Here is a 26,701-nt window from a genome sequence, read left to right as displayed (position 1 = left end):
AAGCATATTCACATTTCAGTCGCCGTTATACGTCACAGATCTTACTATCAGAAATCAGAAGTTGTGTGGAAACTCGTTAGCGTTCTTGATTACCTTCAGTATTAAATCATATGAGTAAAATAGATTATTATTATCACATTAAAGTATGCAAAATATTTTAATATGGATATATATCTTTTCTTTAAATTAACATTGAATTCTAAATATATGAGTATAAATGTATGAAATTTATGAGCATTGTGAACTGTTTATAGAAACTATTTATTTATATTATCTCTACTTATGTAATTCAAGATTACCGGATAATAAACAACTCGTTATGATATCCTTGAAATATTTATTCAGATATAAGAAAATCTACATTGTAAAACAACAAAAATGATTTAGCAATAATATCTAATGTATAAAATTATAATAAGAACTTCTAATTTATATTATATATATTATATTTTTATATATATTTAAATTTTACATAACCTCTGTATAAAAAACTAAATTTAAAATCTGGCAATTTATTTAAATACCAGCAAGTTTTATCATACATATATATAAAATCAAAACTTTCATATTTTCCTTCTTTTTATACAGATTTTCTAGTAAAAGTCAAAGATTGTCGACGCGTTTCACTAGTGGTTAAACGTTCCGCTATTGGCGAGGACTTAGAAGGAAATGACACGCTATTGGCCAGCGAGAGTTGTGTATACTTGGACGTAACCTATCGCTTTGCTCCGTTGCGTTTACTAACGTAATATAAAGATGCACATAAGGAGGTTGCTTCGTTAATGTTGGCGTCACCGCTAAACAGTTCTTCCGTTGACCGAGGCAAGAGGATTTGGGCTTCGGTAGTTTTTTAAATTCGCTGAAAGCGTCTTTCACGGACACGGTGTTACTGTGCACCAAATTGATGATTTGATAGTGCCAGGGCAAGTGATAGTGCAATAAAAGAATTGATTTATTGTGAAACAAAATGTCAACGAAGGCAACGAAGAAGAGTACAGCGGCGAGTTCGAGTGGCAATGTGCAGTCGTCACAATTTAGCACATCAACGCCGATCGGCCAGCGGCCAGGGAGTCCTTTGAGCCCGACCCGTTATTCACGTCTTCAGGAAAAGCAAGATTTACAGAATCTAAATGACCGGTTGGCTTGCTACATTGATAAAGTACGACATTTGGAAACCGAGAATTCGAGACTTACGCGGGAGGTACAGACGACCCAGGAGACTATCACCCGCGAAGTATCTAATATAAAATCTATGTACGAGCATGAATTATCCGATGCAAGGAAACTATTGGATGATACTGCGAGAGAACGAGCGAAGCTGGAGATTGATACCAAACGGTTATGGGATAATAATGAGGAGCTCAAGTCCACGTAAGTCACATTTAGTTTTATTCTGGTCGAGTGATAATGCGTCTCGGAAATACGTATGAATCGATGCAAGCCTGATTTCAAAGGGACGAGGCCGAGGCGATTATAAAATTTACGATTTCTTGTATCCAGCATGTCTCATGTTTTAGCGTTGATTCCCGCTATGTTTACGAGCTCGAAACCATTTGATTTGCATTTATATTTTATGTATATATTATGTATAATTTGCATTTTATTACGTATTATTTACAAAAATATCGGAAAATTTGGGGTATAGATGGAGGTGATCATTTGGAAAGTTATGATAAAGGTATACTTATATTTATAGTTGATAATATATTTTTGCGAATAGTATTATTGTTTCGCAATGAATATTTCCGAAATTTATAAAAATAAATGGTTGATTCTGTAAGGGTTGTTTACATACGGTTCATTAGATATATTTTCTATCTGATTTCAATGTTATTTATAAATTTCATATGACCAATTAAAATGTAACAATATTTGAATTTGTTTACCGAAGAAAATGATAAAATTAATGTTGATACTTAAAAAAAATTTTGTTCTCTAATAACAATTTAAAGCATATTTGTAAATAAAATATATGGAATTGAAAGAAGATAATACATGTTTAAGAAATTATTAGAATTAAATACAAGGATATCAGGAAGTAATGTATTTTATAATTGTCTATTTTTATATTTACGAAATGTATTTCGATATATAGACGTACATTATACTTCAATATTTGCATGTTAGAATTCTTATTACCCCTACATTTGCTTGTATACATTAATGAATGGTAAACATGTGTAATGATATGCAAATGCTTTATACATTGGTTCAATGTTAATTTAATGACTCTTAACTTAATTCAGAGTTAAGCCATTGTATACATTTATTGATACAAATTGTTTAGTTACATTTTTTTATTACATGTATTATGCACTTTACTTACTTTAAATGTGCTTTACTATAAGTCAAATGACGCTATCAATGTTGATTGCTATAACTAGGCTAAATATCTAAGGAACATCAAACATAAATGGGATTTTTATATTATGTTAATGCAATAGAAATTCATTTATAGCATTTGTATAGTTTTATCAAAATATGAGTATAGATATATATCTGTGAAAAGAACTTGTACATTTGTTTACTTCTCCCTTTACCTAATTTGTTACATTCTAATCTAAAGAAAATACACCACGAAGTTTATCTGTAGTAGTTATCTATAGTATTCTTTAAAATCGAATATCAATTCCTTATGTTTATTTTTCCGAAATATATATCGCCAGAACGTAGTTGAAACAAATTTTCAAGAGTATGATGTTCCATTGATAAAATTCGTTATAAAATTTTCGGAATATTTGGGTGTGCCTAACTAACTTGAAACGTGACGTTACTACGAGCGATTGTGTCACGTTTACTATGCGGCGGTGATGTCATCTTCAACCGCATGTATAACCTCGACTAAAAACATTGACCTCCTTTCGAGCAAGCGTTTGAGCAATCGATAAAAATACGAGTAAAACGAGAAACGAGAAGCGGGAAATACATATTACTTTGTTTAACAGGCTAAAAGATAGAAACGAATAAATGTATGTATATATTTATAGTATGTAGAAATGTCTTTAAATTTATTGTAAACATATATTTAATATTATGAAATATTGAAAATTTAATAGTTTATATTTTTATGAATAAACACAATAAAATAATAATAATAAAATGGAAAACTAATGTTTCGGTTGAACTGAAACTTTGACACTTTGTAGTTTACATATATAGTATATTTTGAGGAATATCAATATAGTATATATGTATATATTTGCTTGTGTTTTGTTTAACGGAATATCTCCACTATATTTTTGAACGCGACTGCTGATGGTTTTAGCGTCCGGATTTATATTCAGCTTTTTGTTTTATTACAAAGTGTAAGCCAGTCGTTAAAAAATTCGAAATATGTAATATTTTTAATTTTCCCAATCTTTTTTTATCGATCTTCAAAATTTACTGCAGTTATCATTCTGATGAAACTATATGTAACATACATGTATACATACATTGTCAATGTTGGCTATATAGCAGTTATAAAAAACGATGCTTCTTGGTGAAGGAAGTGACATTGATAGAGTTGTAAAATACTTGTTTTCGTATGATGATCCAAACCTAGCGTTTTTTGTGGTAAAATCTTGTCATGGGTAAAATTTATATATGTGTAGCCTGTAAATTTTACTTCATTCCAGGAAATCGTTTTCAATTTTATATACTTATTAGTTTTTAATTGAGTATTTGAATTAGTTTTTTATTTACTACATTTTATTTTATTTATCATTTTTATATCACATTAATACATATTATATTTTACGAGTCTAATATACTGTACATTTCAAAATAACGAAATATTAAAACTTTCCGAGACATCGTTGTACAAAATAAAATTCTCGATGTGGGTCGTTGCCTGAAATAGTAACACCAAAGCTCTCTTGTTTTCGACTACCAGAATGTCTTAAACGATTAAAATTTTTTCATGGAATTTATTATGTATATACATACTTAGAAGAGAAATATGAAAAGATTTTTTGTATTATACAATGTCAAATTTAATATTTTTAATACATAAATGGAGAACAATGCATGAGATTGCATTGTTGAGTTATGAAAGTTTTAGATATTATATTTAAATATAATATGATATTATACATTTTATCGTATATAGATTATAATATTTTAATATATTATATTATGATATTAAATACTGATATTATAACATTAAATTTCTAAAATCTATAACTGTATTTTAAATATTTTTTAACTAATAAATTTTGTAAATATTTTGTGTGGTTTTTTCAGACTAGATAAAAAGTTAGTGGACTTACAAGTTGCAGAAAGAAATTCATTATTATATGAAACACGCTATAATGATTTACAATCACAATATAATCAGTGTCAAGCAGAACGTAAAAAGGATACTGAGAGGAGAAATGAGCTAGAACAAGAAGTAGAGAAATTGAAGGCATTATTAGAAGATTCCCGTAAACATCTGGGAGAAGAAACTCTACAACGTATTGTTCTTGAAAATAATATTCAAAGTTTAAAGGAAGATATTAGCTTTAAAGACCAAATGTATCAACAAGAATTAACGGAAACACGAACAAAGAGACAGGTTTGTATTTGAGGGTATTTAGTTAGTGCCATTTTAGAAAATGACCACATAGTTATAGGTATATTTAGTATAAATGTTTCTGTATGATTGTCCATTTTTACTATATTTTATTCTAGATTGAAATCTCTGAAATAGATGGTCGTCTTGCTGAGGAATATGAAGCTAAAATGCAAAAATCTTTGCATGAATTACGAGATCAATATGAAGCTCAGATGCGAGCTAATAGAGAAGAAATTGAATTGTTATATGAAAATAAAATTAAAAATTTGGCAGCTCATGCCCAACGTAATAGTGGAGCAGCAAGTTTAGCTGTTGAGGAATTAAGGCAAACAAGAACAAGGATTGATACACTTAATCAAAGAATCAATGAATTAGAAGCATCAAATAATGCTTTTAGCGCACGAATAAGGTAATTTATTATAAACTAATTGAATTTATATTTTTATGTAATAAATTTTAAGTATTTTAAGCTATTGTAAAAGTTGTAATAATTTAAATGTAGGATAAATTTAAACTTATTATGCAAATTTAAATACAGGGATTTAGAAAATTTACGTGAAAATGAAAAGGCCCGTCACGCAGAAAATGTAGCATCTTTGGAAGCAGAGTTAGCACGTATACGTGATGAAATGGCTCAACAAATACAAGAATATCAAGATCTTATGGATATCAAGGTTGCTCTTGATTTGGAAATTGCAGCATATCGAAAACTTTTGGAATCTGAAGAAGCCAGGTAATACAGTTAATGTTCTATAAAAATATTTATAAATTTTATATATTATAATACAATGTAGTTACAAGCATTAAATGAAAAAGAATTTTGTAAATATTTCATATTTATTCATTTACAGATTAAACATCATGCCTGTACAGTCGAGTTCAACAGCGTCTAGTGGTAGGACTACTCCTTCAAGACATACGCCGTTAAGAGGTGGAAAACGAAAACGCACTTTGTTAGAGGAAAGTGAAGAACGTAGTAGTACTGATTATAGTGTATCTGGAACATCTAGAGGGGACATAGAAATTACAGAAGCTGATCCTCAAGGACGATTTGTCAAACTTACCAATAAAGGCAATAAAGTAAGATATTTAGCACTGAATAAAGTATTTCAGCATGTTCAATAATTCTATCATACTATATTTAATGTTTTCAATTTATTTTTATTTTTTATAGGAAATAGGACTTAGTGGTTGGCAAATTATTCGTAAAGCTGGTTCTCTGGAAACAGTATTTAAGTTTCATCGTACTGCAAAATTAGAAGCAGGTGCAACTGTAATGGTGTGGTCTGCTGATATTGGTGCCACCCATGAACCACCATCAAATATTGTTATGAAAGGCCAAAAATGGTTTACATCAGATGTTATGACAACTACACTTCTTAACAACGACGGCGAAGTAAGTATTTCTTACATTTTGTTACTACTGTGTTATTCAATGAATGTAAAGAATATCTTCAATATTTTATTGTTCAAATAGGAAATAGCTACTTCAGAGTGTAAAAGACAACAATTATCTACATCTCTATCCCGACATAGGGAAAACTTGGGTTTTCGACCTTCGGAAGAACTTCACCATCAACAGGTATGTATGGATATGCAGATATAATATTAAAATAAAGGTTATAGAATTATACATATTATGATAGGCTTATTCTTTTTTTTATTCACAGCTAAATCAAATCTTAAAAGGTTTATTTTATTGTTTAGGAATAAGTATTAGCGTTATATGTTTTTAAAAATATTTTAATATTATTTTAGTCAGTAATGATATTAATAAGAACATTGAAAATATAAGTGAGAAATATCATAAATACGACCTTTAAAAATTGTTACTGTATCAATGTCCATAATTGCAATGAAAATTTAAAAACCAATTACAAAATAATTAATGATCTTCTTATTTCGAAAAATTGTTTCTTTTTTGTAATTGTATTTAGTTAATGAAGACAATGTGGCTATAAAACATTCTGATTTTCTTGTCATTTATTTTTATAAAATTCTTATACAAAGTTTCTTTAAGTTTTCTTTAAATTGATTTTATTGTTAGATTTAATGTTTTAAATATAAAATAAAATCGGGATATGTATCATCAACGAATCTTCTTATTCCATAGAGAAGATATCTCTACCCATATTAAGTGGGCGAGCGAACGGTTCTGATGGGTCAATTTATGTAAGTTTTCTACTTATCGAACGTTAAAATAGTCGTCGATGATCAATGTCATTCGCGCTTTAAGTAAAAGAAATTATTTGCTTTGTGTTTTCTTCTTCACAGCACTTTATTTTCATGCTCACGCTTAACTAAAACATCATGAGTGTTAAGAATATAATGTATTTGGTTAAAATATAAACATCTCATTAGTTAACCACATTGTCTTTAAGATATATATTTAAACAAACTCATTATACATATAAATATACAGTTATTGTTCAACATTTTTCATTATCATCGATATTGTTATTAACATAATACTATTGGTATTCTTACTTATTTATACTTATATCAACTAAAACGTTAAAATACTAAAAAGTTATTAACATATAGTCCATCACTTTATTGCTGTTATATTCACTTATTGAATTGGTTGAAATTTATACGAATCAACATCTTTTTTGATATATAAAAGTAAAAAAAATTATTTTTCATTTGTATTTATTAGGGGCTTATTAGAAAATTTCGCCGATGTGATGCATGCATAAACATTATTTTAACATCTTTCCAGAAAAGTTTGGTATTAACTAAATGAAATCAGTTGATGGAAATATTCATCAAATGATTTCATTGTTTCAAAAGTACATATATATCATTCGTTAAATTTAATTTACAGAATAACAGGTTCCATTAAAATATACAGATTGCCTGCGTCAGTAATAAAATAATTATATATTTCTTACCAATAAAGTAAATATTATGTGCGTGTATATTTTTAATATATGCACGTGTGTATATCTTTACACGCATGTAAGAATAAATGTACAATATTTATTTCTCTCATAAATTTCTTCATAAAAAATTAACATTCATTAATATTGGCTTAAGATTCTGTAACTAATAATTGCCGAATAATATATATGACATAATATAATCATATCATGCCAGTTGGATTTATCAAACGATCCAATTTTAATTCAGGTATCCAATCTTAATATTTTTGTCTACATAAATATGATCTTTTTTTTGTTTCAGGGTGATCCTCAAGGAGAAGAATTTTGTCGCCTTATGTGAAAATAAGTCCACAAAATAATCTCAAGAATTCTAACAGCACGTTTTTAAAAATGCTTAAAAAAGGTACACAGAAAAAGCACTTGAGAGAATTTGGTTTAGAAACCAAATCTCAGAAGTTTCATTGATATAAAGAATTCATATAAAGTTTCGAATGATATATTTTGCTTAAGAAAACAATAAAGAAGAGATTAAAAACAGAATTCACAACACATGTTAGTACTTTATATTTATAGAGATATGTACTACATATGAGAAAATATTCTGTAATATAATGTTTAAATCAAACTTAATGAAGAGTTTCATGAAGATTGAAACGATTATTATTGCATTTACATATTTGCACTTCGTACAAAACTTATTTGTCTGTTATATCAGAGTTGCTGCTTTATTGGATAAGAAGCACGAATAATCTTTTCAGCGAATAACTATTTTTGGCGTACCATTTATTTCTACCTAGTCGTTATCGTGCCTTTTTAAATGTAAAAGAAAGAGATCTTTTTTCTTAGTAGGTAGTAGTATTTATTTTTAAGTACAAACCCGGATGCAATAGGAGCGTGGTGCCCGCCGTATATAATATTCAGATTGATTCGTTTGACAGGAAAATATTTTCTGATATGTATACTGAGTTTTCTATTAATTAATAAGACAAATAAAAAAATGGAACTATGTTTATTGCAAAATGTATCAGCTCCGCCATCCGGAACATCATTTTGTTAATTGTATTCGACTTTATACCATTTATACAAGTAATAAAAATCTATAATTAACCATGTCCCTAGTATCTTTTCTTATAGTCCTTATCTGTCATTAAATTCTATGTAATTTAATCAATACATAATTTATATTTTTCTCTTATAGAATAAATTTCAATTTTGCTTTTTGTGTTAAAAATTTAGTAAAAATAATATGATATCCATTCTTTTAATTTATTCAATGTTTTTACTAAGATTTTAATTATTTTATAGTGCATAGTTTTGAACGGTCGGTATTACAGAATGTCATGCGATAATTCCTATATTCTCTGTAGCAAATCGCAAAGGACCTATAAGAGCGTTCAGACGATCAACATTATTGTCAATATTTAAGGTTCTCAACATTCTATTGACAATATATATTGATCGTCCAGACTTTAGATGGCCTCTTAATATATATAATAATGTTGAGAATCTTAAACATTGACAATAATATTCACAATAAAATATTGATCGTTTCAGGATATGTGATTCTTTTCGAGATCGATAGTTCAAAATGTGAGACATGAAGTCCCATTTAATATCAGGTCTATTCTATACTTAGTCAATCCCATGGCGTTACAATTATAGAAATATATCTTTTATCAGTGATGTACTGCCATCTAGTGGTGACTGGGGTAAGTAATTTTGAATTAAAAATTCCTTAGTTGATTGTTATAATTTCTAATGTTGTATAATTTTTATATTAGATGTTATTTGTAAGTAAAGATCTTGTACAATATAATATAAATATATTGGTAAAATAATGGTGGAACAGATACATGTTAACGAAAAACTGGTACCAGCGGGTTCCGTAGTGTAGCGGTTATCACATCTGCTTTACACGCAGAAGGTCGCCGGTTCGATCCCGGTCGGAACCACACTTACCCTATTTTTTTTTAATATCTTCGTTTTACAATTAATAAATATGCTTAAAAACGTCAATCAATAATAGTTGTAGATAGCAAAGGGTAGAAAACACATTATCTTCTTTTGTGTCTACTTCATTCCTTATCACAATTCCAAAATACTGTCCATTAAAGAGAGAAATCTTCATAATTATATACAACAATCATATTAATCATTAAACAACAATTACAAATGAGGGTGTCGTAGCCTTCCTTAACACGTACAACATAATATAATGCAATGTATCCACTCGTCTTATGGCTTGGAACGAATGAAGAGTTCGTCACAAAATATATAAAGAAAGAAAAATAACATTTTCTTCCAATGATAGCAAACAGGAATGAAGATTAAATGACGTTTTTTACGCTGTATATAGAAAATATGGGCAAAACCAGGTATCTGGTTTCAGTTAAAACATTAAAACACTGTGTAAAGACTCTGGAATATAATTCAGTTCTTACCGTAATAGATTCTTTAAATCCAAGCGTTATAAAAAGCTCAATTCATCAGCGCGACACTGAAACTTTTTAACTCGAAATTCTTAAACTTCTATGGATGAAAAAGTACGACGTTCTCTATTCTGCGATTGATTTCTTACTATCGCGAGGTCCAGCCGCGAACGTAATATCATCCGTTGGACACATATTGCAGCTCTTATCTTAGAAAGATATTAATATGCGTCATGACCCGCGTATCCCAGTTTGCTCCACATTTCCTATCATTAAGCTATCATCGTACTCCTTTTGTTCGGCTTATTTGTACTTCGTTTATAGTTAATTATCACACCTGACATTTAAAATCCAGTTAAACGAAGCAAGAAGAAATGGAGAGAATCACGGAACCGGAAATCAAAATTGGTATATTCGGCTGGCGTTTGCCCTGTCATGCGTTTATGTTCGCACGATGGGATGAACAGAGTGTGTTTCTTTCGTTTCTTTTCGTTTCTTCATTCACTGTTTCCGTTCTAGCCATCTGGCAACCCACCTGCACCGCGTCGCAACCAACTGCTTCGTTTCTTTGGCATCGTGTAACGAGAGCAAGTCCGGTTTTTAGTCGGGCTTCGGCTATTCAGCGCTCCTTTTTCAGCCGGTGTTTTATACTGCGACGACAGGACGGAGAGTAGCGTGGACATCGATGCGTCTTCGAACGATCGCGTTTCTTCTTCCTTCTTCTCTCGTTCTTTTTCGTCTCGTCCTGCGGAGAATCGCGAAATCGACGTGATCATCAAAGGTTCAACTGCGCGTGACGATACGGATCGTCGATGCCCATGCGATGCCCACGTTCCATCAAATTTCTCATTTCATGCACCGTGTGTATATAACGCGATTGATATCGCATCGACTCTTTCCGTCAGTGACATTTAAGCGATGACATCCCAAAAAGTACAAAATTACGACGAATTATAATTAGTGACAGGCATTCGACTCTCAGTTTCGAAACGATCCCACGTTCTCTGAGACTATCAGAATTCCAGCCACTTGAAATATGATTCGACGCTCTGGAACTCCTGAAAGTCTCGAAAGTGTTGGAGGTCGTTCGCGTTAACACGTGTTTGTTTTCGCGCCTATAGAAGCGGAGACGTGGAATTGGTGCTCGGTCGTTTGTCTTCGAAGCAGACGACTGCTTGGTAACTTGATTATTCGCTTGGTAATTACACGACGAAATAGGAAATTGGGTCGAGTGTCGTGAGAATACTTTGGGGCACCTTCGATCTCTAGTGTTCTTCAACAACTCCTATCTTTGTGCGAGGCGTACTTTGATTCATGTGGCTCTCGCTTCCGTGCTTCGCGTCTTTTCAGACGCGAATCCGCGCGATGAAATGTTGCATTGTTTCCACGCTGCCGAGAAGAAAGAACTTGTGAAAAATTCCGTCCGGAAGAGATCGCTATTCGACGCAGACAATTTTACTATTATATTGTTCGATCTGTCTGAATGCTACTGTGTGTGAGTTTGATCATAATCTCACAGGTTAATCACTTGTTTGAATACTGGTAAGAAATCACGTTATCGATGAATGTCGTTTAACGTTTCTTATCTCGATCAAGTAGTTTTACTATTAAACAAAAATACCTGATCGAAAGATATCAAAGATTTTGGGAGCGGACAGTGAAATTACTTTGATCTTCTTCTACATTGGCGTTTCCCTGCTTGTGTTGCTGCTAATTCAGTACTAACGATATTTATCTGGTCTCGTGAATCTAGCTTCTAAATATGTTGTTCCACTTTGTTATCTACTACCTAATTTCAAAAACTTCGTTATCGTTCTCAACTACGTAACTTGACTCAGCCCACGGATACTTATCGTCACTGTTCTCTTTTACAACTGTACTATGATTATTAACGAAATTTTACATATCGCAAGTTACAAGTTTTCAATACAAAGGATTTCTACAAATTATTGTTGCAATTTTACAGGATACAAGCCAGCCGATTTCGACCAGACGATCGACATCACATGGCAAAAATTACTTACGTAGCACAGGTTTACATTTATTCCGCGACTACTCGCTTGTCAATTCACAAACGGCTGGATAAAATTCATGGCGATGTCGATGAAGATTTTGACAATACTGGATTTAGTCACGCATTTCAACTGTCATTTCTTCAGTCTCGTAATTGATCATAACTTTATTTTCTGCCGCTTTTATGAAATTTGTAGACAAAAGTAGAACTTTCCCTGCTTGCCACTGTTTTGTGAAAAATAACAGTGGGTCGACTTGTAACGCTACGATCGCCTGTTTTCCAAGAGCTACTAAATTATCGTGCAAACAGGCTCATGACAATTTTTTTACAGAACCGCAACGCTCTTTTAACATTCCCGTTCGATAGATCTTTTCCTTTTCTACCGAAACCGTATGTTTCAACTTGATCGTCGACAAAACAACAAAACGATTCATGATGGAGGAGGTCAGATACGATCGACGTAGCCGGATCCATACCAATAAAAAGGATTAGGTAACAATCGGGTCGAATGGCTCGAATTTATCATGCATCCGTGTTCCCTGTGGTAACTGCAGGTGGCCCATTCAGGATGCGGGATGATCGGTCAGAAGTAGTCAGTCATGAAAAAGACACAAGGACTTCTACCTCCTGCGTGGAACAATCAGTTTCAATGGTTCGGCTTCGTCCAGAACGATACATGGAGTTTCCGTTTGGTTGTTTCGGTGCGTGTCCCGAGGGCACTACCTGTCGGAAAGCAGCGTGAAATCTCGAGAAACCAGTCGCACGGATGTTCAATGTTCCTTCGGCCGTCTCCACCTGCAGCCTCTTTTTATTCTTGCCGCTGAACTTCACCCTGATCCTAATCTGCAATTATATCTCAACCAACAATTAAATTGCCTTTAATAATGGTTTCCATGGATTCGATTCGACCACAAGCCGAATGATATTTCAGGTTCTATGTCGCAACGATCGAGCAAGAATTATGAGTTTCTCTGTGGTTGTAGTCATGGTTCTATAATATAACCTTTTTTATGCTTTTTGTAATCTGATGCTATTTGTGTCGTCTTGGGAAATGGCGTGACAAATACGTTAACACGTGTGCTTGGAGGAAAGTACAGGAATGTTTCGAAAGGATTTACGATTAAAGATTGAGAAAAATTAAAATAACTGGCTGGAGAGATTGATGCTTGTGACATATTTTTAACGCATTGATTTTCTCTTACATTTATTGCATGCATACGGAAATCATTGTGTGAGTCTAGATTTTCAACTTCATCTTTTAGAAAGACTTCATTTTTTTTCTACAATTTTCTATATCTGTTTGAACCATTCTATAAAGTTAAAAGTTCTCATTCGTCAGTAGTATAGAGTATAATAGGGTGATGAAATGGCACGGAAGATTCTTGTGAATAAAAGAAAAAGTACACGAGCTTAAAAAGTTCCCGCGAGAAAGGGAACTCTCTTGGAAATTGATTAACACTAATGGTTACTTAGCTTCTCTAGATACTTGATAAAGAAACTTTCTCGTCGGTAATTAAAAGCAATATTTTTAATAAAGCTCCGTCAACCATAACGCTCTATAACTTTTCACTTCAAAACGTGAAATCGAGCTTTACTATGTATTATAGAATTATCCTATACCGTATGACGTTACATCGTAATACTATATAACGTAATACTATATAACGTAATACTATATAACGTAATACTATATAAGGTAATACTGTATAACGTAATACTATATAACGTAATACTACACAACGTATTACTATAAACCGTAATACTATGCAACGTAATACTATATAACGTAATACTATTCAACGTAATACTATATATCGTAATGCCATATACAGTAATACCTCATAACGTAATGCGTTACAACGTAATACTATACAACGTAATACTATATATCGTAATAGTATATGACGTCATATGTTACAACGAAATACTATATAACGTGATACTAAATGCCGTAATACTATGCAACGTAATACTACATAACGAAATACTATATAACGTAATACTACATAACGTAATACAATATATCGTAATACTATACAACTTAAAACTACATAACGTAATATGTTATAGCGTGAAACTATTAAACGTAATACTATTTAACACAATACTATACACCGTAATACTTTACGACGTAATACGTTACAACGTAATACTATATAACGTAATAGTAAATGCTGTAATACTATGTAACGTAATACTTTATAACGTAATACTATATAAAGTAATACTATATACCGTAATGCTATTTAACGCATACTATATACCGTCTTAAGTTATAACGTAGTATTATATAACGTAATACTATATAACGTGATACTATATACCGTAACATTATGTAACGTAATACTATATACCGCAATGCGTTATACGACAATACTATATAAAGTAATAGTATATACCGTAGCACTATATGACGTAATACTATATATCGTTATACTTCATAATGTAATACTGTATAACGTAATACTACATAACGTAATATTATTAAACATAATACTATTTAACGTTATACTATGTAACGTAATACTATGTGTCGTAAGACTATATAACGTAATACGTTGTACGGTAACACTATATAACGTAATACTATATACCGTAACACTGTATAATGCATTTCGATATAACACCATACAATATAATGTTATAGTATATAACGTATTACTGTATAACATAATACTTTATACCGTAATACGTTGTAGCGTAATACTATATAACGTACTACTATATACCGTAGTGCGTTATAACGTTATATTGTACAACGTAATACCGAACACCGTAATACGTTATAACGTAATATTGTAGAACGTAATAATAATATATACCGTAATACGTTATACGGTAACAATATATAATGCAATACTATATACCGCAATACATTATACGGTTATACTTTATAACGTAATACTATATACTGTAATACGTTATATCGTAATACTATATAACGCAGTATTATATAACGTAAAACGTTATAACGTAATACTATATAATATAAAACGTTATGACGTAATACTATATAGCGTAAATCGTTATAACGTAATACTATATAACGTAATATAATATAACACAATATAAGATATCATACAGCTAATAAAACACTTACTGAAACAGTTTCATAACAAATTGTGAAAAATCTGTGGCGCGTGCATATAATGATGTGTCAAATGCGATCCATAGTGGGATCTTTCTCATATCTACACCAGGACAAGCTTTTACTTCCTATCTTACATGCTTATAAATTATAATACTTCTTTATCTCTCTTGCACTCTACTTCAAAATAATCACTTTACATAATATTATTTCACTTAAATCTTCCTGTTTTATCAGCTGCATGATATCTTCCTATTTTTTATTTTTTTTTTTTGCTATTGAATATGTTACCGTGTTTTTCATGCAAAGACCAACTCAAAATTAATCAACATTAATATTAGTAGAAATAAATTTTTCTATCTTTTAATCTATCTTTAATTCATACCTTTCTTTCTCCTCCAATGGATACAATTGAAATATTGGTGCTGCTTCTTTATTACTGCGAATTGTCCAATTCTCAATATAATTCTTTCTACTAAAGTCAAACAAATATATTTTCTAATTTATACATTTTAAATTATCTACCTACACATTAATTTATACATAGAAAAAGCTTAAAAAATAACCTATTACAATCAAAATGCTTTGTTTTTTGTATTTTTAATTATTTATAATTACTTAATATAATATTTAAAATTGCACAAATGCCTACGGCAAAAATTCAATGCCGAAGAAAACGGTCGATCGTAGATTAATCTAATTCGATTGATTATCAGCATAGTAACCCGTGGCGCTTCGTATCGGCGCCGCGGCGGTACCTTGAGCCGTGCGCGTTGGAGTGGGGAAGCTTGTGGAAAGTCCGATGGAGTAGGGGCAGCGAGGAGCCCGGCGAGCTGCCGGGAAGGAGTACCACCGCGTGTCTGCCATCTCTGTCTTTAGTTTAGTTCGAGTTCGGCGCGCAGCCGGTTCGTGTCTGTGTGTTCTGCGTTCGATTTCCGCCTGATCGACGCTTGTCTCATCTCCGCGACTCGCGTCGATACGTCGTCGACCTCCACAGTGTTTCCTCATCTTCCTTTAATCCAGAACACGGTCACCGGGTCGAATTCCCAAAATGTTCGTATATATAACGTTCAAATAAATTCGTAGCGTCGCTAACCATTTTCACGAGTTTCTGCAGTTTCTATGATTCAGTGTGATCTTTAGTCGAAAACATCGTTGTTTCGTGTACGTGAATCTGCGTAAAATTCCATGGTGTACGTCGATCTATGGTGGTGACGTACAGCAATCGATACTATGTAGATTGCTTGTTGTGACGCTTCCAAAGAAACGGTGATTCATTGGACGCACGTAAGAAACACGTAAGCGGTTTGTTTTGCTAGTATTGTTTTCGCGCGAACGATTCGTTATGTTTACCTATCTAAGCTTCTTTGATATTCATTCTCCGAATAGTGACATTTCACGAACGTAAATACGTATTGCTCTCTAAATTACTCTGAAATATCGATCGGTAGAGATACATATGTTCACGAAGCAACGATCGATTATGTACGTGTTCGAGCTGCGACATTCAGACTAGTAGCACACAGTTTTCCTTTGAAATACATCTTATTTGCGTTGGTGCGTTTTTGGTTATGACAGTTTTCGTTATAAGTACGCGAAATAAAAACGTGTTTGATATTATTTCGTTATTATATTGTCGTTGTAAGTTCGAAATATCAGGATAATTAACTTTAAAAGTGAGCTCTTTGTAGTGGTTATTAAGCTAATAATGCTATACTATTAGGTTGTCCGAAATGTTTCTTTCGTTTCATAAGGTGACAATAGATGAACAACAACTTCTGTTTTATATTATTTTATTGAATTAGGTATGATCTATTTCGTTCTATTTCTATTATTATGTTCGTGCATAATTCAATAAACTAATATAAAACAAAAAACATTGTGCGTCTATTATTTACTTATAAAACGAAAGAAACAATCGGACAATCTGATATTTAACATGAATATCATAATTCGATATAGAGCCGGTTTAGCACTTTTTTAAAAGATTTTTCTGCTGATTTAATAGTTTAAATTCTAGGGGCTATTAACTAAATTACGAAGAAAACGAAATTTTTCGTTGTTAAATGGTTGAATATTCAATGGTATTCCATTTATAGTCGATTTGTAGAATTTACTCTGTTAACGAAGCGATGCGACGATATATGTACGTAGTTCTATAATTAGTGTTTTGCAATGAATAAACGTGTGATACAATTAAATTTGGGGCTTTATAGTGGGGATAGTGTTATTATATACAGTGCATAGGTTTCTTGTCGTTTCTCCAACATTACGTAGATTATACTCGAAGCTGTCTCGATTTTTCGACCGTGGTAATGGTGGTAGACGTGGTGAAAATAAAAAATTTGGATAAGATTTCGAGAGCAGGTACAGATTTTTCTGGAAATTCGAAGTTAATTATTGGCTTTATTATTGCGACAAACGATTAATCAGAAATACCTAGGTAACGCTGACATCATTGGCGACTAATTAATCAGTGGCATACGTACCTTCTGTACAGTAGACATCCCTCGTTAGACGTTCATGGAGATGTCTACCGTAACGAAGATTCTCGTTGTTTGACATCCATATCGTCAATATGTTTTCCTCAAAGAATAGAAAGTAATAATTAATCGATTTCGATATCTATATTTCTCGTGTTTGTTGCGTAATTGCTAAAGATCACACATGATAAATGTATAAATTGTTGCCTTGTTGACCAAAAAAGAATAATTTCTTGTTCTTTGAAAGATCATATCAGTGTGACATCTTTTTTCTGAAATGTCATTTTATCTTGAATTTATAATTTTTCAGTTGATTAACCATAATCGAGTATTTCAAGCATATCGTGTTGATAGTGGTTTAAGGATAAGGTAATGAATAATGTTATCGATACAATCTACTCATTTTTAATATTTTTCTTTGATTCCTTTTTCAAAATTAACACATCATCACTATTAATATATTTTTTTCTCGTATCTTGCATTGAAATACAATTGCAGGACGTTCACCCGTATTGACGTGCAAAGACCCTATTATACATGAACGGATCACAGGGACTGTAGAAGTTCTTTGTTAGTCGAGCTTGAAAGTTTTCTTATCATCAGTTACTCGAGAAAAAAGTCTCACAAACGTCGATAAGAAAGCATTAATAAGTCACGTTACCTAAAGAACATGTTATTTGCTTTTATACAGGCAAAAAATAGTTGAGATAGATTCTATGACTGTAGTTGATTCAAATTAAGCGGCAAATTAGTTGATAGGATTTTTGGTAGCAGCGCTACGATTGGTAGTTTGTTTCGATCGTCTCGCGAATCGTGTAACTTCCCGCGCGAATCAGTAGACCAATTAGAGAGTTTGTTTGACTCTTTTTGCAGCGGATTCGTGAGAATCAATTGATCAAGTGTCGAGCTGTTCGCGATAGACCGATAACGGTGCGAAATAAGAAATTACATAGTGAACGATCATGGTGTGACTCGGGTGACTAGATTGATCTTTCGGAAAGATCGACGAGATTGACCGGTGGTTGTGTGGTGATTGGTTTTGGTTGTGGTGGTTGATACGCTCTTGGGAGTCGGAAGCCCGTTGGCACTTGGGCCTCGTTTACATCGGTTTACTCATGCTGGGAGTTTTGAAGCGGCGCTGGAAGCCTTCAAAAAGGTGAGTGCACTTTTATATTTTTCTTTCTTTTTCACTGCTACATCGTACATGTATCCTAAAAGTGTTACGATTTATAATAATTTAGTTGTATTAAAATGAAGAGATTCTCTTGAATGTTCTACAGCTTGTTTTACAAAAAAAGAAAAAAAACATTAAAACGGTGAAAGGAGGATTCCAAGGGGTAAGAATGGAAAATTACAAAAATAATATTTGACAATTGTTCCATAGAATCTATACATTTTATCAACGTTATGTGTTTAATAACTTATCCTTTTTGTAAGTTCCTGAATAATTTGTTGCTTTTTCCGAAGAATTTGTCCGAAATGTCACTTTTGAAATAACATGTACAATGTGGTACTTGGCTTCGAAACAAGAGATATTAACTAAAAAGAAATGTCTCAACGAGTAACAATTTTATTTAACGATTAATTTCCTAATTTATAAAAAATCTGCTAGGAGAAATATCGATAAATTACTTTGTTTGGAAACGATACGAGAAATTTGGAATACGAACGTCGGTCGGTAATCGATAATCGCGAGGTATCGTTCGGTGCATTGAACTTGCCGCGTAAAGTTAGAGCAACGTAACGTGACGCTTTAATTACGAAAGTGAGGTCGTTGTACGATAATTGCGCCTCAAATTTCACCCGAAAACTTTAGTCATACCTAACGTTACTCTTATCAATGATTAACAAATATATCCGTATTATCAGCGTTTTCTTTTTGTTAGTTAGCAGTATCGATTCTTATGTTTCGTTTCAATCAATCTACATAACCTCTATATCAAAAGTGATGTAAATAATATTGCGAATATATTCAACTACGATATACCTATCTAATAGTTTATTTGAGTATACATAGCTATTTCAGTACACACGCACTCGAAAGGTATCCAAAGTCGACTTTCGAACACAAAGCCACGTACAGTGGCTCATAAAACTGTTCGAATATGTATCCATTTATAGAAAGCTTTTATGAATGTACTGTGCGTGTTACATAAAACATATTGAAATTTCATTAATATGTAATGAGCTGTTATATTGATAATAAATAATCATGATATTTTTTAATAAGTTTCGATATTGAGTGGGTCTATTTGCAATGTTTATTACAATATATGCTATGACACCTACTGAAATATACGTATGTTTGCAATAAATATCTTGTAACTTCTGTATACACTTTCAGATTGGCTTGAAATTTTACCAACATAATCATGACAGTCGTCTCTCATTACAGTACTACGATGAAATTTCAAAATGTTTTCTATACAATATACATAGAATAGGTTTTGTATACCATAATATATAGGATGAGAATTATTTATGGTAGGTAAGTGTCCAAATATATTAGTGAGCCTCTGTACACGTACATACGTGTACCATAAAACACGGGTAAATTCGTGCCAATATTTACGGCACGAAGAAATTTGTTAGTGCGTTATTTATAACTGTACTACCTATAACTAACCACAGTAGAACAATGGAACAATAGAATAATGCGGTCGGTAACGAGAGACAGCGTTGTAAGAACCAGAATCCCTCTAACCATTCGGTTTACCGAAAAGGCAGAAAAATAATCGGGACATGGAGTCGAGATCAAAGACAAATTCCAACGTTTCGTTATTTGTCGTGGAATTTTTCTTACACTGTGGATCTCCTTGTGTGTATCCTGTTCGTGGAACGTCCTAAGGAGGCTGTCTTTGTGACTCGGTTTGCTCGTCAGTTTCACTCGTAGAAGCAAATATACCTGTTTTTTTTCGTATCATATTCGTCGGACGAACGCACCACATGTATATAGGTTTTATAAGAGCGAAAAGCTTTGAAAAGAACAGACGCTTATCGGAGCGACGACTTCAACAAACGATTGGTATTAATTTCGAGTGAAAAATTCATTCGAATGGAATCGGAATGCCGAACGGACGTTATCCTCTCCTGTTATATTTTTCCGTTATTTAGAGGATTTTTTTTTTATTTTTCTCGCCTGTTTCGATACCGAAACAACGGGAGCCGTGTATGTAATTTTTCCTCTTCGTTTTTTCTGGATTGAAAAAGTTTTGGAATGTTTCGTGCTTAGGCTAATTGGCATTGAATTTGAAATTGGAGAGAAAGTTTGTAAAACGTAGGCAATATAGATAATAATTAGGCGGATTTCTGTGTACACGCGAACGTTAGTCTAATTGGAGAAAGCAATATAAAGTTTGTAGTAAAATAATCGATTCGTTGGTATTTATCGTGCCAAGTAATTAAACTTCTCACGTTTGGCTTGAAGTTGAGCAATATATTTATGATGCGGCATACGAACTTCTTGATGCATCTTCCTTCAGGCTATCTGAAAATTTTGTAGGTCGATCCTCCTTTGTTCCTGTAGTGGCTGGCTAAAATTAATTTATCAATATCTGTGTAAATATTAATAATGTATTCACTATCAAACAAATGAACCACGTATATACCTAGAATATTCAAACTTAATTTATATTTCATATTGGAGTACAAATCATGTCCCATATCGTAAAATAAATATCTATCTCTGTTGAATTTTTATTAAATCATGAGATTACACAATTTTACAAAATTACCTTTTGTAAAATTAATAATGGTTTTATTTCATCTTCTACGCCGGTGTGTACTCGTTTTATGCGTTCGTTTGTTCCATCGATTAAAATATACCTGGTGGGGCACGTCGAGTTTCACGAGATCTTTCAACAAGCAGAGCACAAACGACGAACTATATCTATTATTATCGGAACTGAACTGTAATCCAAATAAACATAGGTGTGCATACTTGCACGATAAATTAAAATAATACAGGCAACAGGGTCGCGGGATCAATGTAACATAACTGCAACGGCGTAAATAATGCCGCGATCCCTAGTGTACGGCGATTCACACGACGAAGGTTTAACTCCCTGCATAATTTTGCATGCCGATGTTTACCTGGACTAATTTAAACGAATTATCATAACACCTGCTGCGTTCTGGTCTCTCTCCATTAATTTTCATTAAACTACTTATGGTCGATTAGATTTGAAACGAAATGATTGTTATCAAACGATGATTCTTAAGCAATTATTTTTGCTTATTATAACGCAAGAACTGTAAAAAACAGTAGGAAGAAAAGCAGAGCGTAAAATCAGGGCGTTGTTTAAAAATACAAGCTAAAACTTAAACTTGTACTTAGGTAATTAGGTTATCGCAAGTGTTTCGTATAATTCAACTTTTTTTATAGTGACAGCTTTTAACCTTTGTTACGTAGAATCGAAGAAGATCACAGGAGCAGCGATCTTCTACTCGTTTTTCTATTATTACAAAATTCTTTTAAATTGAGGAGAATAGTGTCCACATGATTTCTGGTTTCAATTGTATGCTACAGGTTTTCTTAAAAGTCTTTCCGAAGACTTTTGAAGTTCGTAACAGGCGAACGAAATTGAAATCATCTCGGAATTAAAATTCAATACACTGTGCTTAACGATGCCACATTACTTAGGTTTTGTTTCTGGCTAATTCGTAGATTGTTTGTATTTTTCATCGTCCTCTTGAATATTTCGAAAATATCGATTGTTCTTCGTGCATCTTAACAATCATCGCATGCCTCAAAAGTTATTAGCGTAACGAGCACGGCGAATTCTTTACGTATCTTCTCGAGGATTATTCAAACGGCTTTTCCACTTGTTTCCTCTTGAAAACGAATCGCCGACATACATAGGTGCATGTATTTATTTGCTTTCGAACGTGTTGCTCGGAACTCCGTTCTATTAAAATAGACTTCAAGTGTTTTAAGTACGACCTGCGATAAAATGTTGCACCGACGCTTCTGAATGTCGGCTATGATTCGTAATCTGATGATTCGTACGAGCAAAAGCTACTATTTAAAACCATCATTTACGCGTAATCAGAGATTACTTCGTGTATATCGAACATTTGATACATTTCACACCTTTTATGCCGATGTATATTTAGTTTATTTCGCACGAAATGTGTCGAGCAATATTTCTGTATGAAGAATAGATATAAGTATAAATATGTTGCAACTATCAAGTTATCAAAAATCAAGGTATCAAAATAACTTACGTAAGTATCGATAAAAAAAGAGAGATGTAAAACATTCGTCAAATACTACATTATTTTATTTCATTAGCTTCGATAACAGAGGTCTCCTTATTTTTTTAATCTCGACCTCGCACGTTACATTATCTGCTATATATGTATTCTCCTTTAGTTATTATTCAACGGCGGATATTTAAAGAAATTCATGTCTTCGCGAAAACAATTAAAGGGATGAAACTTAACTTTGTACTTTCAAATTTCTCATAAATACGTAAGAATCTATAGCTTAATTATTATTTTCCTTCTTTCTCCTGTACTTTATTGTCATTCCGTTCTGCTACGTGAGACTATCGTTCTTATAAATTTACCCTTGCTCATTCTCATCACGCATTTTCTCGACGAAATGAACTCATTAGCCGAATCATCTGTTATCTAAAAACTTGTATATTCTATAAACTTCTCTAATTACGATATTAAAAATTCGAGAAAACAAATTGATTTCAATTAGATCGGTTTCGGACGTCAGAAATATAAATTCGATATAATTTATTTTTTACGGAAATGGAATGATAGTGGTAAACAAATAAAAAAGATAAAATAAATCAATTATTATACCCGAAAGATTTGCAATCTAAATGACGAGTTAACTCGTCTTGCTCGTTTAATAGATCCATATCGGATACCTATATCTCTTCTAATCCGCGACTTATCGAAAACGACCGATCTCTCGTTAGTCTTATCGGCTCAATTCATTCAATATAAATTTGTCGGGCGAGTAATTTCGTAACGGTACTTCTGATCAAGCTTCTGTTCGGTCAAAATGTTAACTGGTGCGCGGAATTCCCGAGCGAGAAAATGCGCGCGATGCGGTCGAAATGCAAACGCAGCTGAAAACTAGTTCGTCAAGGAATTTACCCACAGGAAATGCGTCAAGTGTATCATGCGATACAGTTATAGGGAATTTAGGGGAGAAGAGAGGGAATGAACCGAAAAGGACAGTGGGTGGTACGGGAGAGGATTGCGGTTATTCTAAAAACAATGCAATTTCGTGCGCTTGGATTATCTCATGCAAAATACGCTCCTTTTGCTTGTTCGCGTGAACATAAATGGATAAGCTGGACTTTCCTTTTATAAATTTCCGCGTCGATCGTTCGGGCATTTCCATTTGAAACGCTGCACCAGGATATTTAATTAATTCATCCTGCTTTTCCCCGATATTTTATAATTTATGGAGCTTTTTCTCGTGTCGTGTATGTAACAGAGTTTAATGGCTCTGGTCCACTGAGTGGAAGTTGGAATTAATCGAGATCCCTTGAAGTTTTCGCAAGTAGCTTTGAATAATGTCACGTTACATATGTATGTTGATAATCACATAGTCGTAATATAAATTTAGATATATACATATAAACGAAGAGAATACCGTTCGTTGAAGAAGATAAATATTCGCGTGATTTTTTGCTGATCAATGCGCTAAACACACGAGTAGTGGATTTATATTTTGCAGGAAGACGCGTATCGTCATTGCTATTGCTCACATTTGCACTTTAATAAAGTTTGTGAAAAGGTTGATTAGAAGGTTGAAAGAGGAGATTATTCTTTGATAAAAAATATCTCTCTGTCTATCTTGTTTCGTTTAAGAACTATTTGCAAGTCAAGGGATAGCCTCATAAATAAAGACGAGAAAGTAATAAATAAAGACAGCAATAATTCCTATTTTAATCAGATAGAAGTATTCAAAATTAGGGACGCAATTCTTGCTTGTATAAAATTCATCTGAACGCGTTATATCGTTGTTACGTGCATAGCTGTGGAGAAACAGGAAATGCTAGGAATAAAAGAGACAGGATCATGCCCGACGTCAAATAAGCTGCAATTAGACGGTAGAGGTGGCCTTTTGGGAAGGGTATAATGGACGAACGCATCGTTACTCGATAAAATTCAGCTAGCTTTTTTCCCTGCACTCTTGACGCCGGTGTATCCATCTCGCAAAAGTGCATGAAACGGGGAGCAACGTGAAACCGTTGAATAGGATTTGCTGGAGGCTGTAATCTCATTCACAATTATATCTGTCGCGCGAGAGAAGCGTGCAACTCGATCAAGCGAAATCCTCTCTCGTTTCCGGATATTCCGGCCTTCATGCACAAGGAACGAAAGAAAGGGGGGATGAAAAGAGACGAGAGGAGCAGAGAAGTCTAAAGAGACCGCGCACGGCATGAAAAAGAGAATAAGCTGCCACGCTACGAAAAATAAGAAAGGATCGTAATCGGGTTCCGTTGCACTCAAATTTCGTCAGCTTCTTGCAAATAAAGTAAGATAGCTTAAGAATGGATGGATCATGGGCATTGGATGAAACGACGTGATATTTCGAAAAGAAATATTCAGGAGAAAGCCGTTAATTATTAATTAAATCAATCTTCGGTACAATAATAAGAAAGAAATTATCTTGAATTTTAATTGGAAGAGACATAAAAAACGAACGAGCGTACTTTTAATCGATTGAAAGGTGTATAGATATGTAAAAGGATCGCAGTAATTCGCGCGTTAGAAAAGCAGTGATTTTGGTTGGAATTTCATTGTGTCGGCACATAACGATGGACAGATGAAATTCCAGCGGTAAATCCGGCCGCTCGGGTTGCTTTTGCGGCGCCAATTAGAAGTGGAAACGAGCAAGAAATCGTACTGAACGGAGCAGAGCTGCTAAATTCCGACCGAGTTTCTGGCCTGTCGAAAGTTTTTGCTCGTGGAAATACGATGCGCTCTTCCTCTGCACGGTTACTCGACCATTTCGCTGCGTTCCTCGTATTTTCGAGGAAAGCGTCGTGGCTTCAGATTTTTTGAAAGCAAACCGAAATCTCTAGATCGCCTCGATAATGATTTTCACCAAAGAGAACGCTTTGCTGTTGGGTATTTGGGTCACACGAGACTCGGAGCCGTCGCAAAAATTCTCTTCTTCCCACCTTTTTAGTATGTTCCAATAGCCGAGACATTGGTTTTTAAGCGACGATTTATTGGCGTCGAACTTCTAATCGTGACTTACGCAACGTTGTATGTATAAATATATATATATATATACAATTGTTTACGAAAACATTTGAGTACTCCCCACAGAAATCTTTTATATATATGCAGTGACTGCAAAGAGTATTGCCACACACCCTTATTTATTAATAAGGCGTTTTCTTATCAAATTCTACATTTCTTTTTCATAGCGCCAAATTTTCCTAACGATATGAGTGCATTGCTAACTCATACGAAATTTAATATGCTTGGATCTAGTTAGTCAAGTAAATTCAGAAATCATCAAAATCGAGTAAATCTAGTTGATGAATGTAAATGCTATAATAATGTCATAAATTTTTGTAACCATTATATCGTATGTGTTAGATAGAATATTTTGAAATTTCATTAGCACGGTAACGAGACACGACTGTCGTGATTATGTTGGTCGAATTTGAAACCAATCTGAAAATTTATATAAACGTTACGAACTATTTACTGCAAACATATATATAGTACAAATTTGGTATATAGTAAATATTCTACGAGTATTCGAACACTTTCGTGAGCTGATGTGCGTTGAAAAGAAACAAAAGAGCGTTCTGAAATAACACACCCTTTAAATGTGTCTTTTATATGTGGTAGAAATGCAAAATATTCAAGTGTAGTCGCAGAACTTTGTTGTCTATCCAGCGGAATTTGTTCGGTTAGCAACAACCAAACACAATTCTGCGAACACGCGTCGAACAGAAATTATGCAGAGAGCCGATCTAACTTTAGAGTCGAGCTTACCTATACTTGATTGATCCTTCTTTTCGAAGAAACTGGTTGCGTACCTACGCCTTAACCTACGACTTACGTCCTTGTCTAAAAATAAAGTAATTTAAAGTTTCGTAAAAGGTGTAAAACCAGAGAACTGAGACACAAAGAGCGTAAAAGAGAAACATGATAAATGCTAAAACTTTGTTGGAATAATTTCGAATGAAAATCTGAATCGGATAAGAACAAGTAAAATATAAAAATTACATACGATACGAATGTCATGATTGAAGGAATAAAGAAAAGA

General features: G+C 33.1%; 2 protein-coding genes, 1 long non-coding RNA gene and 1 other non-coding gene across 11 annotated transcripts in view; 3 read left to right on the top strand and 1 right to left on the bottom strand.

Annotated features, from left to right (window-relative positions):
* The first annotated feature begins 772 nt into the window (after positions 1-772).
* On the top strand, positions 773-8,534 carry LOC100648485 (lamin Dm0). Of its 2 annotated transcripts, XM_012314557.3 has the most exons (9): positions 773-1,371; positions 4,225-4,537; positions 4,654-4,946; positions 5,076-5,270; positions 5,389-5,617; positions 5,712-5,933; positions 6,015-6,119; positions 6,651-6,709; positions 7,724-8,534. In XM_012314557.3, exons 1-8 carry the CDS (start codon positions 968-970, stop codon positions 6,672-6,674), a joined length of 1,785 nt encoding a protein of 594 aa, XP_012169947.1. In that variant the 5' UTR covers positions 773-967; the 3' UTR covers positions 6,675-6,709; positions 7,724-8,534. The 2 variants fall into 2 exon arrangements, with proteins under 2 accessions (XP_012169947.1, XP_012169946.1); XM_012314556.3 differs by lacking the exon at positions 6,651-6,709.
* Positions 8,273-10,003, bottom strand: LOC125386133. The gene is made up of 2 exons (XR_007226010.1): positions 9,864-10,003; positions 8,273-9,768 (listed from the first exon to the last, which is right to left on the bottom strand). It is a non-coding gene; the product is annotated as an uncharacterized LOC125386133 (long non-coding RNA).
* TRNAV-UAC lies at positions 9,302-9,374 on the top strand. Its single transcript has one exon. It is a non-coding gene; the product is annotated as a tRNA-Val (tRNA).
* A 5,825-nt stretch (positions 10,004-15,828) lies between the features above and the next one.
* LOC100649702 overlaps positions 15,829-26,701 on the top strand; it is a 398,659-nt gene continuing 387,786 nt past the window's right edge. For 6 of the 7 annotated variants that reach the window (XR_007225924.1, XM_048410855.1, XM_048410854.1 and 3 more), the window contains exons 1-2: positions 15,829-16,006; positions 18,310-18,592. Coding sequence is in view for 6 of the 7 variants with exons in the window: in XM_048410855.1 (XP_048266812.1) it covers positions 18,552-18,592 (41 nt within the window). In the remaining variant the exon portion in view is untranslated. Of the gene's footprint in view, positions 16,007-17,746; positions 17,806-18,309; positions 18,593-26,701 lie in introns of all 7 variants that reach the window. The other variant, XM_048410853.1, reaches the window with a different exon arrangement.

Source organism: Bombus terrestris, chromosome 12 (genome assembly GCF_910591885.1).
Source record: "Bombus terrestris chromosome 12, iyBomTerr1.2, whole genome shotgun sequence".
Lineage (NCBI taxonomy): Eukaryota > Metazoa > Arthropoda > Insecta > Hymenoptera > Apidae > Bombus > Bombus terrestris.
Note: the sequence above shows the minus strand (reverse complement) of the source record. Positions and strands in the feature narration are given on the sequence as shown.